A 27,500-nucleotide genomic window follows, 5' to 3' on the forward strand; every position below is an offset into this window, starting at 1 on the left:
GACTGTGTGTACACGTACGGGATGCCAAACATCAGCACGGCCCGTCCGAGATGATGATCGAAATCAACTCCCTCCGATACTTTACCCCGTGCGACCGCAAGTAACACTGCTCCACGGCCACACTCACACGCCTTCACGTAGTTCATCAACGCGTACGACGTTTCGGCATTGTCCTGTGTTTCGATAAACAGCAGCTTATAGCGCAACAGTGTATCGATGATGCCCTGATCATACCAGGATGCGACAACGGATTCGAGGTAGAGATACGAGGTGAAGAAGCAAACGATCCCATCGGGAACCGTTTTGGCCGTTTCCACCAACAACTGTCCATAGTTGCGCGTAACGGCCGTATCTTCTCGTGTTTCGAAGCGTGATGAGATCGCGACCTGATCATTGCCACGTGCTACGATCTGGAAAGGAGAACACATGCGGTTAATGGTTAGTACGAGAACAGGATAACGAGGGAGATGAAAATACCTACCATCGGCAACAGACAGGGCCGAGCGAGTGTCATCGTGAACGAACTCATGACGACCGGTTCAAAGTCCAGTATCTTCGGGTACATATCCATCGGTGAGAGAGTACCGGAGGTAATGACGACACTCTGGAACCGCTGGAAAATTGGTTTCATCGCTATCGATGAATCGAGACAGCTGAAGTGCAGGATCGGATTCGGTACAGTCGGTGTCTTATCATCGAACGGTTCAATGATGATGGTAAAGCCCTTCGTGTACGTTGAAACGAGCGTTGCAAAGGAAGTGATAACCGACAGTGGTCCATATTCGCTCAGATCGGTGATCTCCAGAGTACGGAGCAGCGACTGCAATCGATCGGCACAGAAGCGTAGCGGTTTGCGTTCGATGCAAACCTGGCGCTGAACGTCACGCAAAAATCCGGCCGGACTTTCCTGTACCACATGTTGGACACGCAGTCGCGATTTTATATACTCGATGAATCGCTTGAGGAAGCTCAGGAAGTGATCCGCATTCCGTATGTTCCCCGGTACGACTTCACGCAGGATTTCATTCGGTAGGACGGGATTTGCTACGACCATATCGGTTTCGCGCGCGAACGATGCATCCTTCAGTCCCTGCACCAATCGCGTGTACTCGTCGTTCAGCCGCCGTTTGTCATCCTCTTTTAATCTGCAAACAGGGATTTCAGGATTAGTTGGCCATGGACCAAACGTCGTAGCGACGCCAAGCTTACTCGGATATCTTTTGTTCCAGATTATGGATCCCGGTTGTGCTGCGCTCGATCAACCGCTTGTTGATTTTTACGCTCATCGAATCCACACAAACGTTATCGATGTTGTGAGCCTCATCGCACACCACGACCGATTCCCGGGTCAGCTCTTTCGATACCACCTCGGCTACCTTCGGATCGAGCAGATAGTAGTAGCTGTACACCACGACGTGGGCCTGATTGATGGCGAACCGGGACAAAAAGTACGGACACCAGTTCCGTTCGCGACCAAACTCTTTCAGATCATCGATCGAGTACACACCGGCCGGCAGCATGCTCTCTTTGCCCTCTGCCTGGAATCCCTCGTAGTACTGGCAAACCGGCGCTGTTTCATCGTGCGCCGCACGCTCCCGGACATAGCTTGCCGTCATACCGTAGCATCGAGCGTCCACGATCTTACCCTCCCGTTCGCGGCTCACCTCCGGGTGGATGCACATGTTTTTGCGCGAACTCAACACCAGTCCCGTGATATTGGGCATCGTTCCGGTCTGCTTTTCGTAGTAGTTCATCAGATGTTTCAGCTCGGCGATCACCTTCTCGATCTCGGGCACGGTACGGGAGCAGTAGATCAGCTTGCGCACGATGTGTGGATTCTCGAGGATGTACGCCACGGTCAGCGACAGGAGGGTCGTGGTTTTGCCCGTCCCCGAAGGCATTTCCAGCAGGCAGTGTCCTTTTGCATCGAACGTTCGTTTTAACTCGAGCATATAAGCGTACTGTTCCGGGTAGATGTACTCGTACGGGAAGTACACCAACAATCCATCGACACTTATTCTGCAATAGAACCCAGGAAATGCAATCAATCGAGGTCCAGATCAGCTAAATATCGCACAATTTACCTCATTTTTAGACCGAATTATCCGCGAAGAGCGCGCCGGACGCGAGTTTTTGTTTAATTTCCTCCCGGCAGTCGCAACTGTCAAAGAGACTTGCGATTAAACACACACTACTTTGAGCAAATTCACGAATACATCCGGAAAGCGTGTACTTACACGTCTCGTCCCAGATGATCCAAAATCAAAGAAGCCGTTACGAGGACGAAGTTTGTTTGGGTTCCGGAGCATTTCGGAGCGGATTTTGCGTTTTAAAAGAATATATTTCGCTATCACAAGATGTCTGAAACGGCTGCCCGGCTGCAGAGCCAGAACGAGGAGATGGTGAAGAGCCTTGAAACGCTGCGCGAACAACGGAGGAAACTCGAGGAACGGATCACCTCTCAGGAGCGTCAACGACAAAAAATCCGGAAGGACATCGAGGATCTGCAACGAACACTGGCCGAACTGGATGGATCGATTGCAGGGGACGAGCGTAGACTGGGCGAATGCACGAAATGTTTAACAGAAACAGAAAACGGATACAGCAAGGTGGTGGAGACGCTGGAGTTGCTGCTGCTGTCCGCCAAGGAAAAAAGTTCCAGCATAAAGAAGGAATAAAGCGATTGGCTGAAGTTTAAAGATTTGCTTTTATTAGTGTTCCACTGCACAATGCTATCACATTTCGGTTTATAGGAAAGATAAATACGAGCAAAAACACTGCTTCGAGTAAAACACTACCAACCTCAAACTACGTCCTAGCCTATCGTTCGAAAGTACCCAGTTTCTAGTCCAGATGGAAAGAAAAACACAAGACAAATGCTTCGTTGCACTACCTGATAACAGTCCTATCACGGGGAAGAGCCACCCGAACGAGCTAGAAAACCGAGAACGGAAACACCTCTACACGGGGGTTCTATCTATTTATCCCGGCTAGGGTACTCGAGCTTACGATCAATTCCAAAAACGCTAAGAGCCTACGAAACGTCTTCGATCCTGCTAGCGGGAAACGGGTCGGTGAGGCCCCGTAGGCGTCACCTTCGGTCATCTTCGCACAACTCTTTGGACCCGCGTTCCGTTAACCGTAATTGGTGGGACAAATGGGGGGGAAGTAAACCGCTAACTAACAAACTACCGAACTATCTTATGAATTCCAGTTCTCCTGGAAACGCTTGTGAGGATGGGGATTACGTTCGATGTTTAGTGCTCTACGCGTACCCGGAAGCTCGCACTTCGTTCCACACTTTGGTCATTTCAGTCAAATCGTCGTATCCGTGCGTTGCCAGCACGTACTTGTAGCTCTGTGGCCCAAGATATGGTGCCTTGTGGAAGTAAAACTCCTCCGAATGCAGTGGCTCGATGCCGGCCTTCATCGCCACAATTCCTAGAAAGATATCATCGAAACTGTCCCACAGAATACGCGTTAGAGTCCGTTACTTGTTGGCGTACCAGCGAGTGATCGCGATCGCGATCTGGTGTGTACTCACCGAAAGTGTTTCGTGTACATACTAACGTAGTACATCTCGAAGAGTGCCTCGTGTGAAAGGAGAAACGCTCCAGCCGTGACGTACGTAGGCCACATATCCCATGGGTACTCTTCGAGTGACACGTACCACTTGCTGCTTCGATGGCGATGAGGTGCCGATCGGAACACGAATCCGGAAAAAAGTTTCACATTTGGTGGCAGCTCCATATCCTGCATCAGTTGCCGCTTGGTGCGATCCTTCGCTACAGCTACAGCCCCCGTCGGTAACGGACTCACTGACTGATCGGCCGTTCCGTTGCGCTCCGTCGTGTGTGCTAACCGGCGTGCCAGCTTTCGCAGTGCTTCGTCCGTTTCCTCGAGATACTCGGGATAGTTGACGGGATTGCGGACGTATCGGAGCAGGTTCTTGGCCGAAACGTAGAAATCATCGTCCGCAAACATGTAAAATTTGGCCCGTGGACAGTAGGTGACGGCCCACCGGAAGCCCATCATCGTTTTAATCGTGTTGTTGAAGTACTCGTCCACGAAGTCTCCCTGCACGATGTCCCGGTACGTGCTGTACTCGAGATCGACCAGCGATTGAAGCCGCCGGTTGGGCACGATCCGTGACCGGCCAAGCATGAACACGGTCCGTATCTTGACGTCGGCGAACCTTCGCTCATATCCCCAGCTCTTGCGGATCGCCGCTCGGCGATCAAAGTGTTCGATGGCAGATTTTACGATAAAAACGAGCCGCGGAGCCATCAACCGATCGTCCTCTTTGCACTTGTGCTCGCAGCTCGTGATGTAGGTGTAATTGTAGCGATTAATTGGCTGGCGTGCCGGTTGCTGGCCATGGCGTAACTGGTACACATCGGACAGAATGTCACCGTTGAGCGGGTAGTCGAACGTGGCCTCGAAATCCTTCTCGAAGAAGTGCGTGAATGCACCGAAAAAGTACAGCAAGTACAGGCCGCCCACGGAGGCCAGGAAGTACTTTAGCTTGAACTTTACACAAATTCGTGGCAGCATGGCTTTCGCTCAGGTCCGGATCGGGGACTGCTCACGCGTTCTCGGTGTCCTTTTAGTGCGCTAGATTATCCGCTAAATGATCATTTCGTTCTTGGCCGTCGATTCCCGCTGGTTGCTTTACATAACGGGAATGACCGGCGGCCGTCGAGGCGGAGAGGATCTAAATCTAATTAATAGAGTTTCACGCACTCCACCCGCGTTAGTTGACCTTTTGGGGTCTTCACTAATTAAATTTCCCACAAACGAAACAGCCGGCTAGCCTTTTGATGCGGGAAACTGCCGGAACAGGAACAACCGAATGATCTGCGCTGAAACTGAACCTTGCAGATGAAGCTAAGAAAAAAGTGAGTCACATTCAAAACTACTAAAGAACGAATTCCTCCACTAAACTAATTCCTGGGTGCCACAGCGACCCTAGTCGAAGACATTTTCAAATTTCCCAAATTTCCTCCCGCAATTTCCCAAAACACCACGGTTTCCAGGGTTGAGGCACAACTTGGGCTTCGTTCGATGATTTTTAAAGAAAAGTTCGCGGTTTTTGTCCCAAATCCTACGACTTATTCGACCACCACTGTAGCTACTGTCAACTCAACGAGCAAGAAAATAATTTAACTGAAACGAAAATCAAGCTAGGCGGATTCTTCTGTTCTCCTTCCAGTCCAGCCTCACGGTTCGCGTTCTCACATTTCGCTTAAAAAAAGGTAAACGCAACGCAAACTGGCTCAAAATCGTCCACGTACAAATTGTTGTTCTATTCGGTTGTGATGTGGGAAAAAGGAGCATTTCTGGAACAGTGCCGTTCGCCGTAACCAGTCCAACGAGGATGTTTTGGTGCCACCGTGACGAACGGAGAAGTGCCCCGCAATCTTCGCTACGATAGAGCGAGAAGCAGGCAGAAAGCAAATCAGAGTGTGTGTGTGCGAGAAAGAGAGAGGGCGAGAGGGGTCGTCACGGTGTCGTGTCGTCGATCGTGCAGCAAAGTGAAAAAGCGATCGCCTAAATATTCTCGTGCAAGAAGCTAATTAGAGGAAGGCAAACAAGAGGCGATTTGCGTGATGTGTGCCAGATCGCCACGGCATCCGAAAACAGGCCGCACCGAGCCGCAAGAGTCGGTTCGGGGTTCTTCTGGTTCATCGACCCGCGATCCGTAACATCACCACCTCCTTCTGCGATCGTTGGCCACGGTGGTGAGAGGACCATAAAAGTGTACGGCGCGCCATCAAGGCCTTCACGGAACCCCCCTCGTCGGCGGGCTAGAACTCTCTTCGTGAAGAACGCTTTCGCTGATCGCGGGAGATGCGCGGAGTTTGGCTCTTGGCCAGCACCGTCCCCCACACATTATCGATTCTAACTTCTTCTTTCTTCGTAGATTAACCAGATTCCCTGAGATCAGAAAACGACGGCCGCAGCAGCAGCCGAATGGCCAACCCGTGTTGACCGCGTACCCCCGTGAATGATATGGTCGTGAATGTGTGTTTATGTGCGTGTGCATACCGCGCGGGAAGTGGAAAAAGTCCAAAAGAAATTGCTTCCTCCCTGCGTGGAGAAGAAGAGCCCGCGGAAAAAGAGGCGGCAGTGCGGTTGGATTGTGCGTGCATCGTTGGTCTGTTGACGCGCCGCGAAACAAAAGAAGCAAACGCAGAGTGAAGCAGCAGGAAGAAAAAGAAGAAAGCAAAAACAACAACCCAACCACCCTCTCGCACCAACCGCTGCCCCACAGGATCATATCCCCCCACAAAGGTGCGCTCTTCTCGTTCGCTCGACCACTCGGTCGCCTCCCAACACACGTTGCGCTCTCTCTTGCTCTGTCTGGTTGGTTCATTTTTTCGCATTCTCCCTGACCTCGTTCGAGTAGTGGTCGGTCGTAGAAGGGGAGCAATCGGTGGTGGCGGCGGCGGTGGCAACGGCGACGAAGGGGTGGCCGCGAAAGGAGTGAAAGGTAGTGCGAGCGCCGCAGTGGGGTAAGGGAGGAAGACGTCGAAAAAAGAAAAGAGAAAAGCAAGCCTTGCCTCGTGGTGCGTGTGTGTCTTGTTTGTGTGTTTGCGGCAATAGTGTGCCGTGCTGTAGTGTTGGGGCTCTATTGTGCCTGCGTGCCTGCGTGCGTGTCGCATTGTGAGGCTCGGGGGCCTAATCGTACCGTAGCCCGGATGTTCCGTTAACACACCACCGTGGACTCCTTGTAGAGCAAGGAACTCAATCGGAATCCCATCATCAGCTGGCGAGGCTCCCATAGCATAGACGTCCTTCCCTAGAGGTCGAAACAGAGACGGCCGGAACCGGGCTCGATTAGCTCGAGAACAATTGTGTCATCGAAGCAGGCGCCTCCACAATCACAGTAGCTCCATCGATTTGCCACTCACGGATTAGAGCAGCAGACCTTGAAGAGCGAAAAAAAGGGAAATCCGGAAGTCAATCTCGGAACTCCTGGCGCCACGCTTGTTTTTGCTTTTGTTCCGGCACTCAGCAGCATCAGCATAAGTTCTCACGTCTACGCCTCCACCATGGATACCGGAGATAGAGGTAAGTTCTAGCAGACAGACAGCGCGTCGGCGAGCTGGAGAGAAAGAGAGAGAGATTGCACCCGAGTATATTTCAAAGAGCGTATCGCGAGGCACGCTTTCAGGGTCACCAAGAATCAGCAACCGGAATCAATCCGCAATCAGGAGTGAGCACTTTCCCCGCGAACGCTTTGACCAACATCGGGTACACTGCATTCCTGCAGGCTCTAATTACAGTTTCCATAAACAGACTTCGGGCGAGATGTAGGCGCTAATTGAGATTTCTCATTCGCGCATCGCGCAAACCATTTTAAGTTCTTTTTAATTGCTTTTCTCCACAGACCATGGTAGATAGCAGACCGGACAAGAAGAAGAGACCTATTGGCACATGCCCACATTGGTCTAATGTTAAGCAACATAAAAGAAACTAGCGCTGGCTCATGGCTTTATGGTGAAACTGGTTCAGCGGTGGTGTCCGTCCTCTTCACCCTCTGCTTTACGGCGAGGTGACACAGTTTGCTTTCTTTCTGATAACGAAACGCACGTTTCTATCCTTGGCCCCCATATCGGATGGTCCAAGGCCGGCTTGGCTATAGCTCGCATCGTGCAGAGCAGAGATATGTACTGGTAATGAAGCCACTTCCCAGCACATCACCTTGTCCTCGGTACCACCATCCCGGAAGTTCCGTCCGCTGTGTACGGTGCTGGTCCCGATGGTCCCGCTGGTTCTCTTCGGGAGATGCTTTTTGTAACGGTGACGCAAATGGAAGCGCAATTTCGCCCATCTCATCACCTCCCTTTGTTGTTGGCCTCATTTCATGCGCTGGAACATCCTTGACCCGGTTTCTGCTTCCCGGTTCTATCGCCACGTTTCTGCCAGACAAACCGTCATGAAATCGATTTGTAATTTGAACATCTCTGTCATGGTTATTCCGGAAGAAAAGAAAGAGAGTGAGAGCGGATCGAGCATCGTGTAGCATCAGCAGCATGGCAGCATCTTGCCGCGTTGCTTCTCTTCATTGCAGCTGCATTGCTGCAAGCATCTCCTGCTACTGCCACTGATGGTTTCCGCGGTGGCAGACCATGTTACAGGAGACACTAGCGAGGAGACGCTGCCGTCGACCGACAACCGCCGGCAAGTGCAACTCTATCATCTGGTTGTCCTTCACTGGCAAGTCGTAAAATGGTCGCATCTCGCAGGCACCGGCTGCAGCAGCAGTCACGATGTTCGTTCGATGTTCGTTGAAGTTGAAGGATGGTTAGCCCCGGTTAATAGTACCAGCTGTAACGCTTCTTTACACTCTTGCAAGAGTCACTGTCGGACGATGAGTACTTGTCGATCCAGTTCCAGAAGGACCTTCATATACAACCTTCACGGGATGGCTACGAAGCTTTGAACCATTTGCGTTAAATACACTGTTCAAACACTGTTCTCTACCGGTTCCCAATCCGGCTTTGTCACTAGCGAACGTAACATTTTCGAACAAAATTATGCATTCGCCGCCCTCTCCATTCCTCCTCCTTTTTTCTCTTTCAACCCGCACGAATAGGCGTTTGAGTTTCATTCGAATTATGCAAACTAGCGCCGTCAAACCGATTGCAACACAACACACCGAGCGCTGGTTCATCCCGTTTTGCATTTCAAGGTCTGATGGAAAGTGCCGGGGTTTTTTTTCCTGTCCCCTCCGTGTTTAGACCGGTGACGTCCGGATCCAGTGCTTCGATTGTATTCTACCGACACCTTCCAATTCAAGATGCGCCCGGATGCGAGGGGTTATCGTTGGCGAAATTCCGATATAAAAAAAACACCATATTGATGTTTTCCATTTCGTGGCGAAACTGAAATGAATCGATTGTCCGTGTTCTTGCCTAAAAGGAGCGAATTAACGGCTCGTAAAGGAGGAGGCGCATCAGATCGATTCTCGCGATCTCGTCCCGGTCCAGGTTCCTTCATTCTTGCGTCCATTCCGCGCTCCAATCAACCTTTACCCAGATAGCAAACCGCGCAACGCAAACCACCAAAGGCAAACAGTCCAAAAAAAACCGGTAGTATCAACCTTGAAAGCACGGCAGAGCACGTAGAGCGAGAAAAAGGAGAAGCGAAAGGAGATAAAAACCGATGCTCTCATCGTTTGCATAAATTTGCACAGCCCCCGAGATCGGAGAGGTCTCCGATCGGTGCGATCGCTCCTCGTTCTTGGCTTGCTTCTTCGGTTTTGTGTTTCTTTATCCTCACGTGTGTTTGTGCTTCGGACATCGTGGTAGTCGTCGTCGTGGTCGTAACTTAATCGATCTGCGATCCCAAGAATTAGATCAACATTCCTGAGAACGATCGACGCCAGCGGGCCTCTCTGCCACGCGTTATGCAATTATGGGTCTCACACAGGCATCAGAGCAATCAAAATACTTATCTCAAAATGTTTTTCGATTGCCGTCAATCGCATTGTTTACTCACTGGATCGCCCAAGGACCCGTTAATGCTCGCTTGCTGGCAATAATTGCAAAAGGGCATCGGCACGATCCGATCGTATGCTGGCTGCAGCCGTTTTGCAAATGCTGTTGTGAGTGACAGCTGAGTGAGCCATCAAACTCCCCCCCCGGAGGAGGAACGAAGGAGGACTCCCCACGCAACAATGGCCGCAACATAAATTATGTTGTGCTGGTCATGAATCCTTTGGGGGGCAGGCAGGAGCAGGCTGGGCCCCCGGGGGAAGGGCAACACACCTACACTGCTGCTGCTTCTACTCCACTGACCTGCATCGGGTATCGGCGACGCAAGAAGCAGAAGAGGAGATGGTTCACATATTTACCTTTCTGATCCATATTTTCCATCCTTCACCAGGTTGGTACCACGACGAATCGGTGCTCGGTTTCGTCTAAACAAGTCATCCCACGAAATGGCAAATACCGATGATGATGATGATGATGATGAAGATGATCGGAGAGAATCGGTCGTATATATTATATATTTGTACGGCATGTACCGTTACGCCATTCTGGGACACTCTGCTGGCTTGTCCTTTTGCGATTATGTTTAATGTGAAACTGGAGAACGTGAGGTGGTGTGGGGAAACAGCAGCACCACCACCACCACCACTGCTTTCACATAATATTTTCACACCCACGAAGAAGATGTATATCGTCGCCGGCCGATGCTCCGTCGCTCCATTTGTGTTTAATTTCTCGTCGTTTAATGTAGATCCCTCCTACCTTCAAGTCCCGCACCAACAAAAAAAACACACACAGGATCACTCTTAGTGCAACGTTGCTACGTCGTCAAGTCCACGAAGGATTGACACGAATCCGGTGGCCATCAGCAGCGGTAGTGGTAGCGCTGTTCCGAGGACTACCTCACTGCAAAGCACAAGCCACCATCAGGTCCTGAAACGGAGCTAACCGTTTTCCATTCCTTTTTTTCCCGATGTTTTCCTCTGCTACTTCGAAATTTTCACGCGCTCTCTCTCCTTTCTTTCTCATGTAGCTTGTGCATCACTCTCTCTCACACACGCTCTCTGTGCTTGTGGCACTGGGTCTGTGCAAACATTTCGTCCTTCTACCCCTCGCTCTCTAGGCAGCTCCTTCTCCTCACCGACACGTCCTGGTCGTTGCACATAGGCAACCGGGCCCAGGTCCCGGCGTCCCATGCAACGCCCCAAGTTCAAGGAACCGATTCGAAAGGTCGTTTCCATCGCCAAGGACCAACACCACACCACACTGCATGGTGGTGGTGGTGGTCGTGACGGTGCTGTGGTGCACCGGCATCCGAGGGCATCCAAAAACGGGCCAAATACATAGTGCCAGGATGGTCCGGCGGGACGCAAGCGGTGGGCTTTCGAACGTTCGTTGAACGCCACCGTGCGCACCATTCCGGTGTGTTGTGCCTTTTCGCCGTGTTCGTCCTTTTGTGCCTTCGTTGGAGGACCGTCAATTTGATTTGCACTCCGCGCCTTACCCCGTCACCCGGTCCAAGCAACACTGGACGAATGCTGGAAAAGTTTTCGATTTTCCACCGTGATTTATTGTATTTTTGGTACCTTTTCCTACCTGTTCTTGTGGAATGTTGCGGAGCTCCCTTCGGGCGAGCAAAGTTGTGTGGAAAGTTTTTATAAAATATTTGCAAAACTAGCAAAGAAGATCGATGACTTGATCTATAATGCAGCTCCAATTCCATCAAATTGAACAACATTCGCGTTCTACATATAGTTTTCCCTTTTTTGTTATTCAAATTGTCATAACATAAAGTACGAAACAAAATGAAGATAGATATCCTTTCCCCGAAGTGAAGCGTCCTGCCCACCTGGGATTCCTCTCGCTTCTTGGGCTAGGTCATGGCACCCAGCTCAGCCCACCGCATGCTTTCCGGGCAATCCAGTGGTTTCGTTTGATGCGGGTTTTGTGGCTCCGTCTGTGGGCTGTTGTGGGCGTTCGATGGTGCCTTCGTTCGTGATGGCACGATGTCCTTGCCTTGTTTACGCCACATCCGTGCTGTAATGTAGGTAAAGTTCCCCCCTGTTCCTCCAGGGGCCACCCGAATTCGTGGGATTAGATTTTGTAACATTTCAATTACGGAGGAGTAAGGACTTTGAACTTGATCCTTTTGGGTTTCTGTACATTCTCTCTCTTTCTCTCTGTTTTTTATTGGATTCCCTTTCATTAATTCTGTTTATTCACTTCTCCTCTCTCTCTCTTTTTACAGGTGAGTGTACGCGGATAGACTTACTTTATTATCGCTTAATGAACTCCAGTTGAGCAAGGAATGCCCGTAAGTAGACTATGTGGTTCGGTCAAGTCTGTAATGGTGTATCATCTTTGATGAGTTCTTCTATTGTCCCCTAAACATGATCATCTGGAGGTATAAAATCAATATTTTTCTTCGATTACGCCGCTTCTCCCTTAGTGCATGATGGATATCTACTGCTCCATCTGTTACCAGCACTGCATTTGGACCGTCGCACGGTCTACATTTGAATTTCTGTTTCTCCTGGAGCCACTCTATCCCGTCTTTGCCTTCGCAGCTATGCTGCCTTCAACAGTCTCAGTTCTCTCTCTCTTTCGCTTACTCATGTACCACTTCTCAACCACCAGTTCGCTTTCTCTCTTACACACGCTGCGCTATCTATGCTGCATCGTGTGCGTACTGCTCGCTCTCTGTTATCGTCGCGTTGTGTGGAGTTGTTGGAGCATTATTGTGCGAACGCCAAGATCTCCCAACACACAAGCTCCATCAAATGCCCACTCTCGATCGATCTCGCTCTCTTCCACTCTCTCGTCGTCGCTGATGCTCTCTCTGGCGTGCGAGATATCTCTCCCTTTGGTAGCGCTCTTCAGAGTCCTTGTGGCGCGATTGTCCCGTCCCGCCGTTTAGTCCGTCAGAGTTCCTCCGAGGAGCGCTCGTGCAGGAGGCGACAGACACGCGAATCGCGAAACATTCGCGCGAAACGTCGGGGACACCAGCAGTAGTAGTAGTAGTCGGTCGGTTTGTCGGTCCGCGTGGAGTGCGTTTTTCGTGGCGCGCCCTTACGTTGCGGTCTTGTGCACATCACAGCACAGCAGCAGCAAGTTTCGCTTTGGAGTAGGTGCCCGGCTGTGGACGATCTTTCCCGTGCATACGATCGTTGCTGGTGGATTACAGTGCAACTGTCAGTGATTGATGGAGGGTGAAATGGCATGATAATCCAGTGTTATCACCGGTTGTGCTGCAGATGCAGAAAAGTGTAGTCATTGCAAAGGGCGACACATAGAAGGGTCGTTAGTAACTTAAGCGCACGCACTGATACTCGTGTTACACTGTGCCCCCAACCGGTCACTATATGATAAGCAAATATAAAAGGGAAGAACATATTCAACAGAATGTTCCAGGAACAACACCGTAGTCCTGCCCTCAACAAACCACTCTGTCGCGGTCGACGATGCAGACGGCGCATTCCAGACCGATAAACTGGCTGGTCAGTTGGACGTGGTGTGCAGACTCACAGTGATCGCTCGCTGGCGTCTGGGGCCAGAAAAGTTGTTTTTAATGATGATGAACAAGATTATGATTTCTTGACACTCGCTTTCCTGTGTATTCCCTTTTCTTCCGCCGGTTCTGCAACACGCGCTCGGTACAATCTGCAATCCGGCTGGCCGCTAGCAACAGCAGCACGACCACGCACGTACCAAGCACCGAGCAAAACCAAGCCTTGTGTCTCGTGAAGTTGCTGCTGTATTCTGTTCTGCATCTTTGCCGCTCATTAATAACAATCAGGAATCTCGCCGAAAGGGGAGTACCGTGGCACGGCATTTTGTGCAACAGTATGAGATGATTTGAAGTGATTTCCACGAGTTCAAATTACGCTACGATGATTAGGCTAGAACGGTGTGATGTCTGTGGAACTATTGTGGTCCACATCAAAAGCCTTTCTAGTTCGAACACACCACCTCGGAGACATTCACTTTCGCGGTTCGTTCCGTAAAAACCGTACGACACACAAAAACTTGTTCCGTTCGAAGCGTTCCCCGTGGTGCGTTCTTCTCGGTCGGAGCCGTAGAAACCGGACCCGTCCATCCGGAACCACGCTTCGTGGTGTAACTAGAGTGTGTGTGTGTGTGTCTGTTTGTGCTTTTGTGGCAAATTTTGGGCGATCTTCCATCCCCATAACTACTGGCCTGGCTTCTCAGGCTTTGAAACATTATGAGTTCGAGTTCCCTTACCTTCCGGCCGTGTGTAAGTGAACGAGCCAAGACCCGATCGCCGTCCCCGGTCTGGCCTACTCGTGGATTGAGTGACATTCACCGGAATGCGGTCGAAATTTGATCATTATCCGCAACAACCGGCAACCGATGCACTGACGATGCGGTGTTCGTTGGGGGAAATTCAGTCGACGGCTGCACTTTTACCGTATTGCCGGTGTTTTAGGGAGTGGCCTCACCGGGGTGTGAGGAAAGGAAACAGCGAGAGTCAGTGCCTTGAATGGTCCCAGATCGTTAGCAATTTCTGTGGCCTCAATTCTGCCTTTCTTTGCGTCAGACTATGTTCAGGGAACATACATAGAATTGTGACGGTGGCCACTGCACCCGGTACAAGATTGTTGTCATTTCGCACACTACTGGAACCGCTTACTGGTGCCGATTGGTGCACACGCCGCCACTATGCGTTGTGCGGGATACAAACACAATTCAAGGTCGTGTTGTGGTGTTTCGGTTTGTGTTTTGTTGTTGATGGTTACACTGACAACGGACACACTCGGATCGGTCTGTGATCGGTTCGGTATTCTTCTGATTCGCCGATCGCACAGTGACATTCACGAGTTGGTGGAAGCCCCCCGCCGATCGCGAGAAATCATTCGCCTTTTACACTGCATCGCACATACTATTAGCATTGGATTAGAAAGTCAAATGATTATGCTGTTGGAGGAGCGGAGAGTGTCTTGACGCAATGGCGAGACAACGACGACAATGTGTTTGTGCCCCCGGACTCCCGATAAAGCGCGGCCTCCAATTTGTTGACAGCTCAATCCGGCAGAGAGTACGATCGCGATCACTCGCACCGTCGAGCGCGCGCACTGTTGACAACATGACAGCGACACTTTCACTCTCGATCGCTGATCGCGTCGATCGTCGAAGTGATCAAACAATTTGCACGATCAGTCTCTGCTTCGGCACGACATGATTCATCAGACGCCACTTTTTGGCGCATGATCGCGTTCGATCCTCTCAACGCCCGGTGTAAATGAGTTTACTGCTGGTTGGTGCACCACGAGCTCATCTGCAGCTGGCTATGCTACTAGCATAAAGCACTCCCGAAAAAGGAGAATCAAATCCATGCTTGCTGGTATATAGTCCCTGATCCTCTCCAGTGCGGTTCGCTGGAGTTCGAGAGAATGATGAGGTACTGTTGTCCCGCGGTACCGCGCATGACCTTGAACGATGTTATTTTCAACGATCGCGAATTCGTTTCGCGGATTACGCGGCCGGCACGATCGTCAGCCAGTCAGCAACATGCGACTGTCTCGCTGTGTCTGTGTGTGTTCGCGCGATCGCAATCTCGACGTTGCAAATGCCATAGCGCCGCCATCGAGCTGCTGGATGGTTCGCCTCCAGTGTGGTGTTCCTCCCCGCTGCTGGTGGAGGTACACTTTTCGCTTCTTTTTTCGTCCGCTTACAGCGAGCGTTGTCGCAAATTTATTTGAACTTTTTGCAATTCGCAATTCCTCCAGCTCTTTCCCCGGAGTTGCACGCTTTTATGCTGCTGTGCAAATAGCATAGAGGTTGAAAGGGGAAGAATCCATCCTGCTGCATGACATTCGCAACATTAACGCTTAAGGCGCGCGAGGTCGCGATCAAGCCCCGAGCCGAGGTTCAGTTTTGGAGTTACGCGCAATGTCGCGATGATGATGATGATGACGAGTGTGGTGGCCTTTCGGGCGGCTCTCCGATTTACCGCGCCTTCGCTACGGATCAATGTTCGAATGAATCCGTAAAATCGAAGCGAAGAAGCAGCACAAACTCGTAAAATGAAAGAGTGATTCTCAAGGTTCCCAGTGGTCCATGTCGCGCGGACCATCCGATATGTCGCCGATATCGGAACTGGTCATTACTCCCTGGACGACACCGCGACCATTGTGTGCTATTACTACCTTCTTCAGAAGTCGTTTTGCGCGCCTCATTCGCTCGAACCACGTGGACAACAAATAGTTTTCCGCCAGAACGTTACTGCGTACGCGATCGCCGGGAGAAGTTAGAAAGACAAATATGAAGCGGGTTAAACGATCGCGTTTAACAATCCCCACCGGTGTGCATCTGAGAGTGCAGGAAGTAATTGAAAGACGGCGGGGGACCATTTATCGAAATGGTGTATTTGCGGTGAGCTATTAATGCAAAACGTCGTTCGTCGTTCCTCATGTCCCCATCATTGTACGGTACAATCCGGTACTTAAATTCAAAGTTGTACACAGACCAGCACGTCAAGTTGCAACGAAGTATAATGCGCTTCTCTTGCATACCGTCACTGCTCAACTGTCCTTGATGCGATTGTTGCGTTGGTTGCATAAAATTGCTTCCTTGCTGCGAGACTGAAAGTAGTTACATTACGGAAGCGGCTCTTTCGACGTGCCCGCTGCTACAAACTAAGAAGCTTAGGATGGATTAGCGAGGCATTTCGATCGTAAATGGATGGTTACAATGTTCATCGATTTACTCCAGCAAAGCTGTCCTTAGGTTCTACCTCGTCTGCACAAACCTTCTTATCACTTTGTACCAGCCTCGTTTTTCACACTAACTGATGGTACCGATAATGTAGGTGCCCAAGACCCAAGATGGACGATTCAATTAATCCTTTTGTCCTCTAGAGACGTAACACGCCCCCGAAGCGATGCACTTTGCGAGCTATGCACCGGGAACACATTAATTTCAATTCGCAGTCGCAGTTGCGCAGTCAGCAGCACTGTTAGCATCTAATAACGTCGAGTGTCCTGGGCTGCTGTACATCATTTCGCACGTGCGGTACCCCAAGGGCATTGCGGGGATCCTGGAAATGAAATAAATCTCTCTTGTGGCCACTACTGTGCTAATGGAAAAGTAAGGTTCTGGTGGCAGCAGCACGTCGCAGCGTTGTGCCAGAGCTGGTACCGATCTTGAGTGCAATCGTAGTACCACGTATCTGCTGGTTACTGGCTGGCCGTGAATTGAATTACAATCCCTCCTTTAAAAAACCACTCGACAATGTGATGAAATTTCAAAAATTTAACAAAATCCTGGAGAAGACGCTGATCGTCTGCTTCCAGTGTCCAGTTCGTTGGCATCTCGTCGAGTCGAGTTCCCCCCCCCCCCCCCCCTGGCTGGTCACTATTGACATTGCAATTAAGCACGCACGATGCCATCACCAATCAACATTGCAGTCAATGCAAATGCATCGTCCGTTTGCATTCACCATCAGCACCGTGCACGGTAACTCAATTGCATCGGCTTGCAGTCGGCGTCGCCGTCGTCGTCATCGTCATCGTGTTCCCATTTCTTATGGTGGCTTATCATCATTCGGCATTGCAGCTCTCAGGGTCAAGCTTGTTCCCTTTTTCCCCCAAACACGTTCCACCTCACGCCCCATCCGATCGTATGGCACGTGCGACCATCGTTGCTCGTTTCATGATTCCGAAGACGACGGTCAATCCGATCGGTTAACCGTGAAGAAAGTGCTCTCATCTGTGCAATGAGGATGCACCGTGCCCTTGCGTCATTAAAACCAGATACAAGAACCAACGGTTATGGCCAATCAGATTCGATTCCAGATGTGATCTGCCGCAACTTGCACTCACCATTCAAATTGGTCAGAACAACATCCGGTAGTGCGCCATTTGCACACCAAAGGGTAACGGGATTCCAAAATGCAACAGTTTGCAATTGCATCTCTGCTACTGCTGCTGCTGCCGGCCCAGTGGTGCACCGTTTCCTTTGTCGTCGGGCCATTACCACTGGACCGACACTCCCTCCTCGATGGTCGACGTCTCTCTGCTTCTCACTTGCCTCACGAACGTGCCTCTCGAACTGGGTCAAGGACTCGCCCGGTTGTCGGCGCGTTGACGTGGGCCCCATTTGATTCTTTGACTCTCTTTGACAGCTCGCGACACACACAATCTCATATTCGCTCATCCACCAGCACGCCCCACACGTTCGGAATGGCAAGTGCGGGGGTGATGATGACAGATAAGAGTACGGAGAGCAGCAGCAGCATGTGCAGCAGTTGCACTCTACACCCCAATGTATGGGTGCGTGTGCGTGTGTGTGTCTGCATGTAAAATAGCGAAATGATAACGCTTATCGCAAACACCACAACCCTCTGTCTGGCCAACCATCCCCTTGATGCTATGATCCTCAGAGCAGTGGGGTAGGTTATTGTATTCCGGTACCGGCACTGGCATTGACGCTCTCACTCTCGACGCCCCGTGTTGTCTGTCTGGAAGAGACGGGTGGTACTTCCGGGTTTCTGGAGCTGCAGGGGCTACGAAGCCTGTGTCCTAATTCTTCCAGACATCAATCGCAATCGTGAAGAGCAAAAACGTTAGCAGAAACGTGGTTTCGATGCTGTTGGTTCGAATAGTCCTAATCTTGACGTTGGTTGCGCTGCACATCTGCCTACGGATTGCGATTATTGCGATCGTATTAAACCTGTTCTTGGTATAAATACGGCTCCGCCCGTAAGTTACCAACAAAAAAAAAAAAAAAAAACCTGTTCTTGGTGTATTAGTTTAGCAAAAAAAATGTGTACGCAAACAGAATGAAAGTTAGTAAAACCATAAACATAAACCGTGAATCCTGTTATAGTTCCCCTCAAGACAGAGATAGATTGATCAACTTTGATGCTTGGACGCTTGGCTCAGAGTGAGAGTGTGAAGCAATTACGCCAGTGGCACTAATTATCTTGTCTACGGATAGCTGCTCCTCGCACATCTACTCCATCATCAAACGGCCCTTCGAAGTTGTTTGCCTACCGATCGATCATCAACAACACCAACTCGATCGCGATCGTGCATCCCTCTGTACTGCTGCTGCTGCTACGAGTGTTTATCAACGTAAAAGAGGCAAAAAATGGTGTTTTGTCTGCATGGAAATCAACAATCGACGCACTAGAAACCGTCCAATTACCAGACCGTCGTCGTCTGCGTCGTCCTCGCCATCGTCAAAGTGTAACGAAAGTGAATCACTGTGTTGTAGCGTGTAGCTGAATCGTGAAATTATCGTCGCGGAGTGTGTGTGTGTGCGTTTTTTTTACAGAAAGTACACCACTAGAGAGCATAAGCAGCATATAAGTGTGGTTGGTGCTGTGCTGTGGTGCCGTTGGTGACGAGATGTTGAAGAAGGAAAAACCGATGCTATCGGTGGCATCAATCATTCAGGCGCAGGGCCGCTGGGACCGGTCATTGGCCGGGTTAGCAGGTATATTTGATTGTTCCCATGAGGGAGCACACGAGAGATGTTTCGTGTGCGAGGAAGATACTCTTACCTTTCGTTTTTTTAAATGGGTTTGTTAGGTGTTATCTTTCGTAAAAACGTATCGTAACGTTTTTTGTACTACTTAAAACATATAAAATCTAATGCATTCCCTAACATCCTGCCTTTTTGGGGGCAGAAATTCTAAAAATAAAACCGGGAACGAGCTACATCCTGCTGTGGCATCCTTTACAGTCCCTGGTGTTGGTCTTTATGGCAGTTTGCATTCCCCTTTTTAACATTTGACTTGCCATCCATCAGAGCTCGCACTCCAGTGTGCCATCGTTGTGTATCGAAGCAGGAATACATATGTAAGCCTTACTTTTCAATTTTCCCCACGAGCACATAATGTTCGTGTGTCCGCGGGATTACGGTGTTGCTGTTGCTGCTGCTGCTGCTGCTCGTCCTGGGACTGACGTAAGCAACACTACACCAACGCCATCGGCAAGGAAGAACCGTGTGCGAACTCGCCGACCGAGGTCATTTGGCATCCTTGAAGTAACACACTTGATGGCTCACCGTGTCCCCGCTGGCGCCTGCTCCTGCTCCTGGATGGGACCGACACCAAACTGTTGCTCTGGTGTGTGGCACGCAGGCAAGCCAGGCAAAGGGATCGATGTCATGGGAGTAAACTCCACAGCACTCGAAACACAGACACGCGCACAGGATTGATAAATAAACTTGTTTGCGTTGTTCGCTCCTCTGCTGAAAGGATCGTCGGTGGTTGGTCGTCGGACAAAACAGGACTGGGGAGAAAGCACCATCCTGCGCACCATCCATCGTCCACCTCACGCGCCCCACTCACGGTTTTGTGTGGCAAGTCCATGGGGCAACGGAAAAATCATTGACTAAGGTCATGAAGGTTGTTCATAATCGATAAATGACGCTGGTGTGGTTCTATGTATTTGCAGCAGAAGGAGGAGGAGGAGGAGGAGGAGGAGGAGGAGGAGGATGAGGAGGAGGAGGAGGAGAGGGGAAGAGAGGTGCCTTATGTACGATACTTCGTGGCGCAGTCCTCACGACGAGGAATGTCGTGCCGGCGATGCTTTCTCATTCTTTCGCGCGGGCGGGCACTCTTTGCCGCGTTCGCATTTCAAATCATCCTTCTTCTAATCGCTGAAGGACACGAACACCGCATCCTGCTGCTGCTGCTGCTTCTGCTACTACTGCTGATTGCAGGCAGGAGGAAGCACGTGGATTACATAAAAACCAACATTCTCTCTCACACACATACACACACTTTCACCGTGCGCTCAGCTCGATCACTATTTTTATCATTTTGCCTTCCTTTTGCTCCTTCGGTATGGCTGGGGACTTAGCTGACTGGCTGGCTGGCTGGCCAGCTGGCTAGCTAGCTTTCCATTCCATTTCATCGCGTGGAATGCTTCCCAAATTGCCCAACCGACCAACCGACCACATTTACTGCGCAGGGCAACCGTTTCGCCATCCGACTCCGATGGTACTGGAAAAAGGGGGGATTGTCAAACGCTGGAAAGGGAATTTGGTGCTCGTTCGCACACACCCATAAGAGCCCTCTCGGGGTGAAGGACATTGAAGAACCATGGATGCCGCGAAGCAACAACCAAAACCGCACCTAATACGTTACGCTTTCAATTATTCAAACACCAAATACCACCACCACCGCCTCCACCATGCGGGGCCAATCTTCGTTGATTAAGCCAACCAACAAAGTGCAAGGACTATCCTTTGGCAACCAATCATCTGGTGGTCAAATCGCTCGGTGAAGGTGGATACCATGACCATACTCAAGCATATCTGTGTTATCACTACACCAGCGCCTGGCAGCGTGAAGATGTGTGGATATGCTATCCGCTACACCCCAAAAACACCTTCTCTTCTGTTGCTGCTTCAACACTTTGCTCAGTGTTTGGATATTGCACACATTTTGATTATGAGTTTGGTTCTGAACATTCGCGCGCGCGCTGGTGTTGGATGGGATTGGCTTTTATTCTATTATGTACTTTGCGATCCAAAAGGATCCCGAGATTATTCAATATACATTTATATCCCCGTTTCAGTATGCCGGATTTCTTAGCGTTTTTTACATAGTTGATTTGAGCACAGCAGTAGCACCAGCTGCAGACTGCTGCTGCACGCTGGCAAAAGTGCGATGTTAAGAGCTTTGCTGGTTTCATATTTATTTCAATTTATTTGGATAAGAACAGACGTTCACCGCATGTTTGGCTGCGATTAATGTGGATGGTGATTGTGTTTATTAGGGACTTTATTGTTGGAAAAATATTTTGAAAACTCATAATATTTAATGAAAACTAATTAAAATGAATATCTTTGTTATTTACTTGTGCTATATCTATCCAGTGTAGGTAGAAGTCTTTGGTTGAATTTAGTAACAAAATCGTATTTGTGAAGCGTTTCTATCAGTGTTGTCAACCTTTTTCTGAGAAAAAATTAGGTTACTTAGTTAAACTTCTTGTAGCCATTTTAGTGGCATTGTCAGTCGCGAATTCTCGACTGTCACCAAAGAGAGCAAAAATTTTTTCCTGAAAATATTCGAAAATCATCCATTTTTTTGTCTCCAACGAATGTCAGATGATTTTGTGTAAATCCATTCGTTCCCAAAAACATTTTTTAATTGCTTTCTATATTATGTATTATTTTTTTACTAATAAAAGACACACACACATAAAAGTTTAGTCATTATCCAAAAGCTTCGAAAATTTATCTTCAGCATCGTACAGACTGGCAAAATAGTATATTTCTGTATATTTCAATTTCTCGCTAGAGTATATTTCAATTTCTCGCTAGAGTTTTTTCAAGTAAAACTGGTAAAATCTTATTGCTATACCTGGTAGCGCTCTAAATGATTTGTTGATCCGATTCTCATAAACCAATTCGAATCTCAATTGCACTACACAGCTGTTGCTCACGAGTAATAGCTAATCATACCGATCGATCACAGCTGCTCTCACTGGACGAAACGAGTACCGCTGGTTTCGGCCTATCTGGTCGATCTTGTTTAGCTGATCACCTGCATTGAACGTCGTAAGTGAATCATTCGGCGTTCTTGTGCACCATGGTACGACCGAACGATGATACGTTAGGCATCTGCCGCTCATTACCTGCGATGCTGCCAGCGCCATTCCAGCGCCCCGTTCACTAGCAGCAAACTCCTCGTATGAACGTACATGATGATGCCCCAAAGCAAACAAGGTGCACAGAGTAAACGCAAGAACATTAGATCGCAACTATTGCACATGATCGAGAATTACACCGTGCACAGGAAGGGAACCAACATAAAGGAAGTTGGGTGTAAGACATGTGGAAAAAGAGAGAGAGATCGAGAGAGAAAAAACTATAAAAATCCCATCCAGCTGCACATTAGAATTGCGATAAAGGCAAGAGCAAAAGTGTGTTCAAGTGCACTTTCGACCATTTGTGTGGCTGTCCATTACGACGGAAACCGGTGCGCGGAACAGACGACGTGAAACACAATTGCAATAAAGAAGCAAAACGGGCGAGAAGCAGCTGCACCACACTTGTTCGCTTCCCTCTTCCGTTCTAATGCTTGCGGATGATAAAAGCAAGAAGCCAGCCACCAACAAATGTGATAATAAATAAGTGCATTTTTTCATATTTTCCTTTTAAGCTTTCTTGCGCGCTCTTTGCGCCTTTGTTGTGTCCCTTTTCGCGTCGATGCAGGTGCGCTGATGGCGATGATTGTTACAGATTTTTCATGTTACTTCAACAAACATTGACGTGTTTTCCGGGGCGAGCAAATGTGTAGCTACAGCATTGTGCTTGCTATTTTTATTTTTATTGATTTCCCTTCGTACTCTCATTGCTAATGGAGCGTCTACAATCAAGACGTGACGTTGCTGCAGATGAAGTGGTTTCCCTCGGAAGCACAGCTGGGAAGCGTATGAAGAATATGTAACTAGCTCTCAAAGCGCAAACGAACATACTTCCCTTTTTCGGTGATACGAGAGTCGGTGGAAAACACGAATTAGTTGCAACCGGAACGTGCTGCCGGAAACTGTCTGATTGCGCTTCTAGAGCGTGCAAGGGAGTGCCGGATTGATAATCAAGTCCGCTCAAGGAAGTGTGTCCTTGAAGAGGAAGACGTTAGAAACCTGTCTTTCCCAGCCTTTCTTTGAATAGCTACGTCTTTTCATAAATTAATTCAATTTATTTGTTTTAATATTCATACACGCTAATTTCGAGACCTTAATTACAATTTCTTTTCATACTTATTATGAATTCTTTTCAATTCTTTTCAATTATTTTCATTTAGTTCATCTTTTCTAAAGTTTTTAAATTTTGTAACGTTTACTATTAAATTTTAAACGAAACCATGACGAAAGTGATTTTAAATGAAAAGTAGCTTGCATTTTCATTTTTCGTTTATTAAACCAAACAAAAAAAGGAAAAACATGGCAAATAGGAAATAACCGTTGGATAAAAAGTAAAAGTTGCGTGATAGTGAAATGAAAAAGAAAGAAAGAAAAAAAGGAAAAGTAAAGTAAACGCGTTTAACATGGCACAACACATCAACAAGGGAACGGCTGTGGACAAAACACTTTCGCATCAGCACATATGCCCGCTAATCGTTCGCTGTTGTCTGCCTATCGAACCGTAACTATCGAAAGTGAACATTGTTTGCCCAGGGAGACAGTGCACAGAGAGAGGAGAGGAGATGGCGCCGCTTTGTTGCTGACCATCGGATCACCATTCGGAGAAGCGTGAAGTAGACAAAGATCGATTGCATCTGATGCATTTATGCATCGTTCGCTACACACATAAGCTCCGTTCCGTTTAATAACACTTGCGGTTGAGAGACGGCCACAGTCAGCGACTGGCTGACTGCTTGAAAAACAGGGGGGCTGGGGAACTACTCGGAGAAGCGTCCTGTCGCGCCAGCTTTACCGTATCTGCATTGTAACTGCAATGCTGCTGGTGGTGCTGCTTTGCATGTATTTACATCTAGCTTAACGCTCCTTCTTCGTCGCACACCGTCGTTTCCCTGTTACTGCTTCTCGTTCTCGGCTGTAGAAGCACCGTTTCTCCCTCTCGGTTTCCCGTATTTGTGTTTTCCCCGGTTAAGCGGTGGTGGCATCGGCTTCGGAATTCCCCTTCACCTTGAAAGGCTCTCTCGAGCTCCAAATGTGCATTACCGGCACTCCATTTACTTCGTCGCCTGCAAGTACGTTTGCTGCAGCAGCATTACCGGCAACCACAATACTAACCACATAAACAACAACTTCCTCCTTCACCACCAGACTCTCTCACAATGTTCAATGTTTCTCGAGTGCAGCAGCAGCAGCAGCAAACCTTTCAAGTTTGTGAGCTGCTTCGCATGCAAGGCACGGCCATCCAGAGAGAAGGTGGTTCTCTATATCTGATACATCGCACTACCCAGCTGTCGACGAGGGTGCTGCTAGTTCTGCTTCCTTTCTGAGGTACTCACTACGGTGATCCGATTGTTGGTCGTCCGGGGGAAAAGTTTGTTCGGAACACTAGCACATACAACTTAATAAGCCCTTTGATTAGTTGTACGATTAGTGAAGGCTGCCGAGGTCTTCTGCAGGTATTCAATTGCGTAAACACTTTGGGTTGGAAAGTTTCTACAACTCCAGCGGCTGAGGTGCCTTCATTGTGGCATTAGTTTCTTCGCAAATCTCTGTCTGAATTTGTCGATAGTTAGGATTCATCCAGGCATCAATTGAACTTTTCAGTGGATCCTTCAATAAGAACTGTGTCAACGCAGTAAAGATCATGACATGCTGCGATAAGTTAGACGCATGTCAGATGGCATGTTTTGAAAATGCCTACTACCCCAAAAAATCTTAAATAAATTTCCTGTGGCCAATTTGATGATCAATCATCACCTCGCCCGCTCACGAAGAAAGCTTGAATGAATCCGGATTTCAATTACACTCGTATTTATGGTTTTAATTACATCCTCACGCGCGAAGCACTACCAGACGTAAGTGTCGCAAATGTGTCTTTCCCTAGAGGCAATAAAGGCAAAGTACCGTTGAGAGTGTTGAAAGGGCAACCTAATTAGTGTGACACATCCTGCGGCAATGGGACGGAACATAAACCACCGAACCGCACCGGTTTGAAGGCACAATTAAGTCGTTGATATTTATACACACACCTTATAACTGAATCTCGTTTTCATTCGCAGGATTCGATGCATCGCTCGTGGGGCACATGGGTCCACTGTCACCGCCGGATCTGAAGCCCGATCTGAAGCCGGACATTTCGCTGCTGAACGGAAGCGGTGGAGGTCCGTTCTCTCCCGGTAACAACTGCGGTCCGGGAAGCCCCGGTAGCGTCGGTGGTGGTGGTGGTGGTGGCGGTGGCACGTTCAATCCAGTCGCCGTTCTACAACAACAGAATGCATTGCTCGTTGGCGGTGGTGGAGGTCTTGGAAATGGGACCGGTTCCGTGACTGGAGGTGCCCAGAACAACATGCTGGGCGGTGGTGGAAGTGGTGGTCAACAGCAGGGCAGTAATGGTGGTAACGGCGGTGGTGGTAGTGGCAGCTGCCCGGGCACCCCTTCAAACATCACGCAACAGTACCCGCCCAACCACCCGCTCAGTGGCTCGAAGCATCTCTGCTCGATCTGTGGCGATCGGGCCAGTGGAAAGCATTATGGTGTTTACAGGTAAGTTAACATGCAACGGGAATGCTGTGAAGGTGGAGTACACTGCAAAGCAACATAAATATTGGAATAATTTAAAATAAGATAGAAAAGGAAATAGGAAGGAGGATGATTAACTTCTCTCAGTACCCCCCTTAAGATTGGTGTTTAACTGGAAACATTCTCACGATAAATCGCATTTTGCCCCGCGGTATTGCATTCGTGGATAGCGTAACTGTGCCTGTAACTCGCTGTACAAGATTCGTCCGGAACGGTGACCAACCGTTCCGCGATTAGTGTGTTAGAGAGGGAAGCAGCAGAAGATCATCATCATTTCTGCTCCTCACCAAGCCAACCATAGTAGTGGTGGTGGTGGTGGTGATGGGTTTGTAGAGACAGCTTAACGCGAAAATTATGCATCTGACCTCGACATTTGCTTCCCCCCTGAGAGTCACTATAAGCCAGCCCCTCTTCCCCTTGCTGCAGTTGCATAGCGTTTCGCTTAGAGAGAAGCAGCGCACCACAGTACTCGTGCAGTGGCGAGTGCAGTTTTCCATTAGATAATTAATATGCCGCCCGCCAGCCAAAGGGGACTAGCGGCCACACTGGTGACGACGCCAGTGACTTCGTTTGACATTTAAACTCGCGATGAGCAACACCACAAAACGGACGGACGACACACGCACGCCGTGGTGCGGCTTCGGAGCATCTTTTTGTAGCGGATGTTGTTTCTTTCGAAGTACTCTGGATCTTCTGTCTGTCGGGGGATGTCTTTTGGTCTCCCACATTTCGCGTTGTGTGAATTCCCCAATTCCGGGGTGTTTCATCCGGGAGATGGTAACAGATTTATTTCATTTCGGTTTTAAACTCTTCTTTTGTGGGCGGAGGTATTTCTGTTGCTGTTCTTTTCTAATTCAGTTTCAGCGCGATCGTTTGATGTTTGTTCTCAACCGAAGACCGTCGTATGATCGCCTCGGAATGCAATTGGGGTGATGGTGGTGGTGGTGGTGGTGTATGCTATTCGCGCTGATGTTACCGTTTATTGATTGCGGTCGGTCCAATTTTAGCTACATGAACAGACACAGACGGAGGTGATGGACCGTAACGTCCAATTAAATCATGTCATGTTGAGCCTGATGCGATGAGGTGTCATTAACGATGATTTGCTGTTAGCTCTAGCTCTGGCCTTATTTTATTGGAGTATTTTCCCTTTTTTTTAAAAAATCCCTAAATGTTGCGACACATCGACAGCAGCGTGACATGGACACATGAACGACATGGTTTTTTTTAAACAATTTTACGAACATTTAGAATGTCTGTCACGTTTCAATCCTACACATATCCACACTGTGTGCGCACGGATTGGAATTAGCGAGCTAAAGGAGCGTTCGTGCATTCAGTCAACAGTAGAAGGGTGGTAGGAATGCTGGCTTTGATTTGAAATTCCTGACAAGATTTGCACATTCGCAAAAGCAAAGAGAGCAGACATTAACATAACTTCACCATCTTCCATCCCCCTTCTAACACTCTAACGCAGCTGCGAAGGATGCAAAGGATTCTTCAAGCGTACGGTGCGCAAAGACCTGTCGTACGCCTGCCGAGAGGAGAAAAACTGTACGATAGACAAACGCCAAAGAAACCGCTGCCAGTACTGTCGGTACCAGAAATGTTTGGCCTGCGGCATGAAACGAGAAGCGGTACAGGAGGAACGGCAACGAAGCTCCAAATTTTCGATAAAGGTATGCACCCACGGTGCCCATGGAAACGGGGAAACTTCCTTACTCAAAGGTGCTAAATATTGTCTTACTATTATTTTTACAGAGCGAAGAGATAAACTCCACCAGCCAGGTGCGGGAAG

The 27,500-nt window shown here is 49.0% G+C and overlaps 4 protein-coding genes across 7 annotated transcripts in view; 2 read left to right on the top strand and 2 right to left on the bottom strand.

Moving 5' to 3' along the window:
- Positions 1 to 2,155, bottom strand: part of LOC125948837 (general transcription and DNA repair factor IIH helicase subunit XPD) — a 2,796-nt gene extending 641 nt beyond the window's left edge. Inside the window, exons 1-4 of the mRNA XM_049675307.1 lie at positions 2,085 to 2,155; positions 1,210 to 2,019; positions 482 to 1,145; positions 1 to 410 (exon numbers count right to left, since the gene is read on the bottom strand). The exon at positions 1 to 410 is cut by the window's left edge and continues 117 nt beyond it. Of these exons, the coding sequence (XP_049531264.1) occupies positions 1 to 410; positions 482 to 1,145; positions 1,210 to 2,019; positions 2,085 to 2,089 (1,889 nt within the window). The 5' untranslated portion in view covers positions 2,090 to 2,155. The remainder of the gene's footprint in view (positions 411 to 481; positions 1,146 to 1,209; positions 2,020 to 2,084) is intronic.
- Positions 2,156 to 2,283: 128 nt separating this feature from the next.
- On the top strand, positions 2,284 to 2,678 carry LOC125951926 (Sjoegren syndrome nuclear autoantigen 1 homolog). Its single transcript, XM_049681077.1, has one exon. It carries the CDS (start codon positions 2,358 to 2,360, stop codon positions 2,676 to 2,678), a length of 321 nt encoding a protein of 106 aa, XP_049537034.1. The 5' UTR covers positions 2,284 to 2,357.
- Positions 2,679 to 2,694: 16 nt separating this feature from the next.
- On the bottom strand, positions 2,695 to 4,960 carry LOC125948897 (beta-1,3-galactosyltransferase brn). The gene is made up of 2 exons (XM_049675432.1): positions 3,545 to 4,960; positions 2,695 to 3,461 (listed from the first exon to the last, which is right to left on the bottom strand). The coding sequence occupies exons 1-2, from the start codon at positions 4,552 to 4,554 to the stop codon at positions 3,266 to 3,268; spliced, it is 1,206 nt and encodes a 401-aa protein (XP_049531389.1). The 5' UTR covers positions 4,555 to 4,960; the 3' UTR covers positions 2,695 to 3,265.
- Positions 4,961 to 5,309: 349 nt separating this feature from the next.
- LOC125948868 (protein ultraspiracle homolog) overlaps positions 5,310 to 27,500 on the top strand; it is a 25,491-nt gene continuing 3,300 nt past the window's right edge. Inside the window, exons 1-7 of one of the 4 annotated variants that reach the window (XM_049675366.1) lie at positions 5,310 to 5,741; positions 5,924 to 7,074; positions 11,749 to 12,624; positions 18,348 to 18,959; positions 25,183 to 25,666; positions 27,180 to 27,381; positions 27,464 to 27,500. The exon at positions 27,464 to 27,500 is cut by the window's right edge and continues 113 nt beyond it. In XM_049675366.1, the coding sequence (XP_049531323.1) occupies positions 18,872 to 18,959; positions 25,183 to 25,666; positions 27,180 to 27,381; positions 27,464 to 27,500 (811 nt within the window). In that variant the 5' untranslated portion in view covers positions 5,310 to 5,741; positions 5,924 to 7,074; positions 11,749 to 12,624; positions 18,348 to 18,871. Of the gene's footprint in view, positions 7,075 to 11,748; positions 12,625 to 18,271; positions 18,960 to 25,182; positions 25,667 to 27,179; positions 27,382 to 27,463 lie in introns of those variants that run through there. The other 3 variants (XM_049675365.1, XM_049675368.1, XM_049675367.1) reach the window with 3 other exon arrangements.

This window comes from Anopheles darlingi, chromosome 2 (genome assembly GCF_943734745.1).
Source record: "Anopheles darlingi chromosome 2, idAnoDarlMG_H_01, whole genome shotgun sequence".
In the NCBI taxonomy this organism is placed as follows: Eukaryota; Metazoa; Arthropoda; class Insecta; order Diptera; family Culicidae; genus Anopheles; species Anopheles darlingi.